This window comes from Hylaeus anthracinus, unplaced genomic scaffold (genome assembly GCF_026225885.1).
Source record: "Hylaeus anthracinus isolate JK02 unplaced genomic scaffold, UHH_iyHylAnth1.0_haploid 4, whole genome shotgun sequence".
Taxonomy (NCBI): Eukaryota; Metazoa; Arthropoda; class Insecta; order Hymenoptera; family Colletidae; genus Hylaeus; species Hylaeus anthracinus.
Window position 1 is genome coordinate 14267147 of NW_026535289.1, and position 9271 is coordinate 14276417.

At 39.5% G+C, this 9271-nt stretch overlaps 2 protein-coding genes across 3 annotated transcripts; one reads left to right on the forward strand and one right to left on the reverse strand.

Annotated features, from left to right (window-relative positions):
* Positions 1-2154: 2154 nt before the first annotated feature.
* LOC128894606 (ribosome biogenesis regulatory protein homolog) lies at positions 2155-7013 on the reverse strand. The gene is made up of 7 exons (XM_054156450.1): positions 6874-7013; positions 6620-6788; positions 6277-6535; positions 5904-6205; positions 5665-5838; positions 3473-5594; positions 2155-3385 (listed from the first exon to the last, which is right to left on the reverse strand). Exons 2-6 carry the CDS (start codon positions 6766-6768, stop codon positions 5453-5455), a joined length of 1026 nt encoding a protein of 341 aa, XP_054012425.1. The 5' UTR covers positions 6769-6788; positions 6874-7013; the 3' UTR covers positions 2155-3385; positions 3473-5452.
* Positions 6902-8567, forward strand: LOC128894612 (DNA-directed RNA polymerase III subunit RPC8). 2 transcript variants are annotated; one of them, XM_054156458.1, is made up of 6 exons: positions 6902-7039; positions 7140-7290; positions 7373-7556; positions 7633-7773; positions 7871-7995; positions 8085-8567. In XM_054156458.1, the coding sequence occupies exons 2-6, from the start codon at positions 7180-7182 to the stop codon at positions 8136-8138; spliced, it is 615 nt and encodes a 204-aa protein (XP_054012433.1). In that variant the 5' UTR covers positions 6902-7039; positions 7140-7179; the 3' UTR covers positions 8139-8567. The 2 variants fall into 2 exon arrangements, with proteins under 2 accessions (XP_054012433.1, XP_054012432.1); XM_054156457.1 differs by having other exon boundaries at positions 6905-7039; positions 7137-7290.
* Positions 8568-9271: the final 704 nt, after the last annotated feature.

The window sequence follows — 9271 nt, forward strand, 5'->3', positions numbered from 1 at the left end:
AAAAATTGATCATGTTGTATATCACGAAGAGACCTCTGCATTGACACCTTTCCATTCTGCCCCTTGACCCGTCAATGGGTCAAGTGGTTCCGACACAAATGTAACAAATCGAAAAACCCTCTTCTCCCTCTTCGTTTTTTGCTGCGACACGTTCCAGTTATCCCTACCCTCCCACCACCCCCTGTCTCGTTCCTTTTCTTCGTCTCATCCCTCTTCTCCTTTCCCCCACTTTATCACGTTCGTTTTCAGTTCCCTTCCGCTATCTATCTCTGTCACCTTCGAGCCTCCACCTCGCCCTCCCACTTCACCACGTCACTCTAACCTCTATTCTCCTCCCTGACCCTTGTCTATCATTTTTGTTGTAAGTGGTCAGTACTTGTAGAAGAGTAGACGGGAAACGTAAACAAATCGCGTACGAAAAGTCCAAAGGGTGGGCAAAATCGAAATTATGAAAATCCGACAACCGGATTTCTTTTTGAAATCGAAAAATGAAGTCAACCTACTTCAACATAACCTATTCACGTTCTTCTATCTGTTTTCTTTTTTTTTTAAGTTTCTTTTTTTCCAAGCAAGTAAACATTTACCAAACTCGAAGTAAATCGCAATTAATCTTACATGTTATCGATCGAGCAGAAGAGGATAAAGGTCATTGTATTAAAATAGTTTGACTTTGGTTGAAATTTGTTCTCCGACCTTCCGAAACCGACTTACCGATTACCAAAAGGTTTCCGTATTAAATATAGATTTAACGGCTCTATCGAATAAACGTTTATACGTTGGTTGTACCGATTATCTATTACTCGAATAAAACGTTTCTCCTCTCTGATACGAAGTAATATTGATTACGGCGTTAAATTAATTATGCCGTGGCAGTATCCCATTCGTTGTCTACATTTTTATATCGTCCACTGCGAAATGAAAATTGGGAAAACTAACTCGTGTAAAGAAGCAAGCGTACGGAGATTGTTTTCCGTGGTACGTCCACGAATCAGGGCCAACAGTCAAATGTAAAGTCGACGGAAGAGAATATAGCGTACTCGTAAATTAAACAAACCGTGAAAACGATAGCATGTGGGTGGACGCCGATAAGGTTCGCTAGCGGTGTACATATAGTCATGGATGACGAAATTTGGTAATCAACAGTGTTCGATAAACTCCAAGTAACGGTAAATGTGCGAAGAGAAATATTTTCGCGGATTCAAAGGTGTGGACAATTATGTTCGAGTATAATAGATAACTTGAAACTGAGATTTAAAACTTGGTCGATGTTAAACTATCATAGTTTTGAATTTACTATTCGGACAAGCTTCCGATCATTCGATGCAAAATATAACGTTATTACTTCTGGTCCCATCTCTGCCTCGACCCACGAGCATATCAAAATTTAACCCAGAGGGCATACTAGACGTCGCTACGTCTCTTCCTGCCGACTGCACACAATGCGCTCATGCAATGATACGTGCGTGCACGAAACGGGTTGAAAAAAAAAAGGGTACAGAAGAAGCCAGATAACGTGAAGTCCCATAGACGGCGAAAATAAAAATAGGTTGAAGGACCGGACACAGGACCCACGATGAGCATGACTCTGCCTACCGAGGGGCAGGCCCAAAGAGGTCCGAAAAAGAGCGAAATGAAGCGCGTAAAAAAAAGAATAAAAGGCTGGCTGGTGGCCGGCGGGCACGTCACATATACAATATTTTCCCTCTCTGTGTTTTCTCTTTCTGTTTGCGTTTACGCCTGGGAGCAATGGTTTGTAAAAAAAAAAAAAAAAAAAAAATTAACAACGACGAGGACGACGACGAAACAACGAAGGCTACACGGATATCCCTTTGCTTTCCCTCGCCCTCCCTTCCTATTTCGACAACACATATTCCATTATATATCGTTATCGTTATTATTTTTTTTTTTTTTCATTTCAAATCGCTAGAAACTGCTGCAGCAACGTCGGCGGCGATTCGACGGCGGCGGCAGCGACAGCAATAGCAAAGCAGGCATCAAGTCAGCCAGCAACACCAAAAGGCTGCGCGTACCAACGACTCGGAGTAACCACTGCACCGTGTTCGACCTGCCTCTCTCCGATCCTCTCGCCTCGACTACGTGGACGACATTTTTCCCCGTTTCGTTGCGCCTTTTTTTTTTCTTTTTCTTTCGTCCCTACGTCGCACAGTTTTCTATCGTTCGTCGTTATCCCTTTCCCCCCCCGCTGTGTCTCGCTCTTCTATTATTTTCCTCTTCTGTAACGGAAGTTGCAGGAGACGGCCACCACCGTCGGATCGGGTTTACACTCACGCACACGGTTGGCAACGGAGAGGATGCCACACGCACTCTGGTGTCCGGCGGGGGAGGGGTGGCCGCGAAGGGGACAACCGCGGGCCACGAATCCAGGACACGATTCCCCCCGTGTAACGCGCGGCGCGTATCACTCGCTCGGTGCGATTAACGCAGCCTCCATCGTTATCCCCGGCACTTCGTGGACGCGCCCGTTTCTCCCCGAGCAACCACCGACTGAGCACCGCGCGGCGGTTACCTCTGTCCTCTAGCTCGGCAACCACCCTTCCCCTGCACCCTCGCACGCGCGCTGCGTCGCTCGATTACGTACAGCGTGTGCCAAAAGCACCACTCTCCAGGGATTACCAGCGACGATGTGTATAGAGCCCTGAGGCGTGCGGAGACTACCGAATCTCTGTTACGTCGAAGGTCCGAAGACCGCTGACCTTTATAATTTTCTAACTCCTTAGGGAATAATCCCTGTCACCCATATATCAGCGTATTAATACAGTCCCCCTCGCCTAGTCAAACTATCTTCAGGGATTACACCGCCTTGGCGAACTGAAAAGTAAGGTAAATTAACGAATATGAATTGAGAAGCAATTTAGGCATAAATAAATTACCCCGTGCCCTAGTATAATTTTAAAATCCAATGTCCATCTTGAAATAGTTCATTGTACAACGAATACACAGTTGATTGTTTATTCGTTACTCGAGATCTCTATCTAGGCAATAGTTCTGCCCACCTTCGATATTTATGGTTCTACCACGTAGAAGAGCTGCTCCTGCAATGTATGAATAGTAATGAGTAATACTGCTTTAATAGTAATAATCTAATAATAAGTGTCTATGTTGGAATAAAAAAAAAAAATTTCCTTTAGTATAGGCAACAACGTCCGCGTAATGTTGGTCATTACTACTTTCAATCGGGCCCCTTAGTGTAGGCAACCACGTACGTGTAATGTCGGCCGTTACTACTTTCAATCGGGCCCCTTGATTCAGACAACCACCTCCATTTTGTAAATCTCTTAATTGTCACCACTACTTTCGATCAGACCAGGCACAGTAAGAACAATGATTACAGATTATGAAAGTCATCGTTGATATAGCTCAACGTCTAAAAGAGAAATTCAGAAGAATTTCCTGTCTACAAAAATCAATATTTAAGGAGTAGGTTAACCTTCAAGTCCATCTTGATTTTTACCGGAATTCCCATCCGCGTAGCGTAACACTGTAAGACACTTCGTATATCGTGTCAAGAATTTGAACGATTCGAGAAAACATAAATTACCATTTTTTCTGGTAACCTGTAACGTAAATTTTTCTCAGGTGTCTATTTCACTGTCTGCATGGAGATGCAAGGCGTTCGATATTACAGTATTTCGAACTGCAATCAGTCACGCACAATCGACACTCGTTCCAGTTCGTTTCCAGGCTGAAGCATATCAAAAAATCGATCCGCGTCGATCAGTTTTGTGATAAAAGATATTTTGTACGAGAAAGGGAGTCTTTGCCAATTTGTTCCTCCGAGTAACAAAATGTATCGTGCTACGCTATCGTTGCCCTGGCTATGCAAATATTTTTACGGTCACGTATCGATCCACGATCGATTCCGTTATCGAACTCTTTCCCGCGTAAACTGTTAGCAAAGTACTAACAAAGTACTGATGTCGCATAACCTAACTTGTCATGGGCCCCAAACTATCGTTGTAAAAGAAAGTCATTTTAAGGATTCACGCTTACTCGAAAACATTCCAATACCGAATTAATGGTCAATGGTTAGAAACATAAATGATTAGAGAAGAGCTTCTCAGAGTAATTAGCTTCAGGCCCCGAGAAGCCCAGATTGAATGGACATAGCCGTTTACATTTATTCGTACGTTCCGCATCCAAAGATTATTTTCTAGATTAGTCCGCGAACTATATCATATATCGAAGCTCTTAACAGTTTGATGGTCAAATAGGACACGTAAGTAGGATAATGCACTTGCGATCCGAAATGTTACATGCAGTGTGTGGCGTTGCCTCTCCCGCTCTCTGTCCTTATTCCACCCTCGACAATACGGTATTATTACTTATCCGATAATATTCATGAACGTCAAAATTAGTCGCGATCGGTAGATACGTCGAGAGATCGTAACAGATAACCTATTAAAAATTTCCTATTAGAAAAAGCACAACGATAAACACACCGCTATGTGTGCTCTGACGGAACTAGCAATTTATACGATTTATACGATTATATCGATTCAAGTGAGACAAATTAAAGTTTTCTTTATTCAAATATTTAGATTGATAGCAATTATTACGTAGCTGTTTTTTCTTTATAGACGAGGGTTTGGGTGTAAGAGACCCCTCTTCGCGTACGACAATTAAAATGTATATAAAGTCTGAGCCGTTCGTCATTGTAATCGCCATGGATCGTGCTAGGTGTCCCCGATGCGTTTGTATTTTGTTCAGATGGCATTGAACGTCTACACATATACGATACGTATAAAATCACACGCGGGGTGGAACCCCTTACAGATTCTAGGGCAACCCGCTTTCGCACTTGCCCTCCCTCGTACCCGCGGCCAGGTTACCTCGCCCTCTCGACTTCCCCGAGTCGATATCCCGTGCTGCTTTTGACCTTTCACCTTTCTCCCGTTACCCTGATTCTGTAGCCAGAGGACAACCTGCCTTATCGACTTGCTATGCTGCCCCTGCGATTCGTTTGCACGTTTTATCCACGCGACAGAGTCCCAATTACATTCGTAAACTACGATTCTACAATAAAAAATGTATACAAGTTAAACTTCTGTCTATCAATAGGAAAAGATATCCAACACTTGTAGCAGTCCTTTATCTTATATCACAGGTCTTCTCCAAATAATGTACTATATATTCGTCGAACAGAAACTTCTATCGATCGATATCGTAAGAGTTACTTAATTTTGAATTAATTAATATAAACACAACTTCTTTTTTTTAAAGGAATGTTGATCGAAAAGCTTGGAAACTACTCGTTTAGATTAATCAACGCACTCTTCTGGCGATTTTATTTATTTCAACAATGTCTTCCTTTTCAATGTCCGCAATCCTAACTCGATACATTTAAGTTTCGTAGAGATTGATAACTCGTGATTATCAAAACTTATCTAGATTAAGGTATCATGGACGAATTACAAATATGAACGGTTAAGTTTTATCTTCGTTTTCTGCCACCAACTTTAAGGCGCATATCCCGATTTCCTTTTCCTGCTTTTGGTTTCTTACTTCCCCTACTCTTCACTCCTTTTTTCCCTTTCTGCGACTTTTGCGATTTCTGCGACTTGGCCGGTTTTACTCTGTAAATGAAAATTTTCGTATTCGAAGATCAACTCGAAAGACGAACTATTGAAAAGGTTGAAAACTTACTTTGGTACAGCAAAGTCCTCGCGAAGAATTTTAGTGTTACTTTTGAGAATGTTGTCCGCTAAATCTTTATTGCGTCTTTTCTCGTCTTGCACATTTGACGGAATATATTCGGCCTTTCTTTTCATGCCTGGCACTTGTTTCGCGATACCTTTCGCATCTTTCTCTTTCGGTAACCTACGAGTATCGTACGTTAGACACACTTGCAATGCGCTTCGTAAGTAGTGTTTTAATAAACAAACCTGTTCTGGAATTTGCCTACAGATGCTGTTGATGTACGTGCAACGGTAATAGCTTGAGAAAGTTGCTGTGAATCTGGGAAATGTTCTCTGGTAGGGAGACCTACCTGAGGAACCTTAATATTTTTTGCTTTCGCGATATTACGCAGCCTCTGTAGTTCATTTTTAGACCGTCTTTCTTGTTTTGCTGCTTTCGCGACTGTAAACGAATCTTCCATGGCCTTATTTTCATTGTTAACTTCTACTAACCATTCCTTCTGTTCCTCTGCTTTACTACGTTTGTAACCAAACTTGGGTATCCATTTCTAAAAGAACGTCAAATTATGATAACAAAGTGCATAGAAAAAATACAGTTTAGCAGTAATAGAGGACTAACTTTCAATTCATCATCCCACTTAAGTTTAGATTTATTTTTCTTATTAGAAGTGATACCCTTCTGCTTAGCAAACTGTTGCCATTTAGTTAAAGGTTTCGGTTTTGGAATTTCACGAGATCGAGGTAATACGTATTCAGGTTTTGGTAGCTTTGCCACTATCACTTCGTCGATACGTTCTGTTGGAAGTTCCCAGATTTTATTGATCAATATTTGCACATTGTCCCTAGTTAAATTCTTTAAATGTTGTTCCGGTTGAGATCTACAAAGTATAACGTAATAATTAAAATAAAAGAGTTCTAATCGAGATAAACGATATCACATTATAATAAGAGTTTTAGGTTACTTCAGTTCTTTTATGTTCAATGTATTGTAATCAAATGCCAAGAGAGATCCTACATCCGTCTCAAGTTCCACATCTTTGTGCACTAATGTTGTTTTACGTGGATCCTTCTCTCGTGGTTCATTTTCCAAAATTGAATTCACGAGATCCATCCTGTCAAGTACTCGTTCACCTGTAAATAACAAATAATCTCTCAAACAATCGTCACTTGATTGTCTTACCAGTTTAATCTTTAATTTATGATTTTCTCTACATACTTTATCTGAAATGTATGTAAACGAAACACAAAAATAGCATCCGTGAAATCTATCGCTACTTTTCGTTTGAGACAATATCTTAAAGCACGTGCATTTGAGGTTATGTTGACATAATTGTGATTTTCTTCCTTGATTATGGCATGGAGGTTCGTGTTTCTTAAGAAAGGTAAAACTGACGAAGAAAATTACAATTTCATGTTTTTATCCAAAGAAAAAGGGTAAATGTCGCCACAGTGAATCAGGACAACAAATATTTGTTATAGTAGACGTACAAATAGAATCGGTCTACGAGGTTATATCGCCAAAATGTTTGTTCTCGCGGAATTGAAAGATACGGTCAGAATTCCGCCGTGGGAATTCAAACGGAAATTGAACGATGCGATTACCGATGAACTTAACAGGAAACTCGCCAATAAGGTGAAACATTGTAATTCGATTTAAATTTGTCGACATAATTTCGTTACTATAAATACTTGACATCGTTTAATTTGCGTTTAAGGTGTATCTGAACGTAGGACTTTGCATCGCTCTCCACGACATCACAAAAATTGAGGAATCTTACATATTTCCTGGCGATGGAGCGTCGCACACTAAAGTAATATTTCAATTTATCGTGTTTCGTCCGTTTATGGAAGAAATTTTAATTGGAAAAATACGAAGCTGTAGCGTCGACGGTGTCCATGGTAATTACATTTCAATATAACATTGTAATTCTTGTTGTATTTTACAGTATAGCTAACAGCATAAATTTATTTACAGTAACGTTAGGATTTTTCGAGGATATCGTAATTCCACCTAACAAGTTACAGCATCCATCTAGGTTTGATCAAATGGAACAAGCATGGGTTTGGGAGTACGATACAGGGGATGGTGAGAAGCATGACCTATTTATGGATGCAGGTATCTTACATATTTTATGAAAGTAGTACATTGTTTTAACGTGTAGAGATATTAAGTATAAGAAGTAGGGTAATAATAGTTAAAAAAAAAACTTTAGGAGAAATTATACGATTCAGGGTAGTGAGCGAAACTTTCACAGAAGCATTGCCTACAGGACCAAATGTGTCTGGGGAGTCTGTCGAGCAATCCGATGCTAAAAATATATCTCCTTATACCTTAGGGGTATGTACCAGATACTCAATGTCGATTACGGTATATAAATTTTGTATAGGTTAAAATAATTCTATTATTACAATTTTAATTCTGCATAGGGTGCCATCGACGAACCAGGTCTTGGGTTACTTACGTGGTGGGAAAATACCTAAGAGTACAGAAATAAATTTGGATCAATAAATTTTTATTTCACAGCACATTCCATCATTTTATCACGTTTTAAAGTTACATCCGTGACTCGCGTCACCCGCGACTCGATTTCAGATAGAATTTTGACTGTGCGGATATATTTATATTTAGTTCGCATTGGTAACAGAATTATTAATTATTATTTGTACAATATATACAAAGACGTTATGTGCTAAACATGTGGTAACACGCAAAAATAATTTCAGTTCGGTAAAGGTCGAGGTCGTGTTAAATGTTACACATAAATCGTTCGGTAGTACGAGTCTCAACATAAAAGATGTTGCACCAGTCGTTCGTACCGCAACGGTGCCATAGAACTTTTTCATATCGTACGTGCTGATGGAGCATAGTGTGACACATTCGTTTTTTTTTTTTTTTTTTTTTTTTTTTTTTTTTAAATAACCGTCGAAATCGTTAACAGTATTAAACACATAAAATACGTTTTCTATATTGCGATATATCGTTACATTCAATGAAAAACATTGGAGAACTTAGCTAGGTGGTAAGCCTTAAATTTAGGAAACATTAATTACGTGACAGCGGAATATACGTAGATAAAATATAGTCAAAAACATTTCTAGACAATACATATATGTGCAATGATCTTACAATTTCTTTCATATTTTTTTTCTCTTTTGATATTTGAGTAACGTCGATGTATCGACGAACAAATGACGCAAATAGTATGCTCCGTTAAAAAAAAAAAAAAAAAAAAAGAAATCGTTAAGACGCATCGGAATGTTTTTAGCTCTTTTATACTTTTCATTCTTGAGTAGTCACTTTCTAGGTAGCACGCATATGTTTATGTTTTTTTTTTTTTTTTAATATAAGCAACGCGTCTAAATGCGTCGTAATCGTGATTCTTGAACGGTCTTAAAGCGGGATGAACAATGCCTAAACATATTCAAAGTAAAATAATACATGTACAATAAAAATTTATCACAGTTCTAACTGTTTGAGTCTGTCGTGTCGTCACTCGGACATTTCTACGTTCTTTAGCGGAGAACCTACAAGGTTAATTGTCTCTTCGTTTTCCCTATCATCAAGCGACGCATGAAACTTTGAGAACCGTTACCAAATGGCGTATACTGTTTTT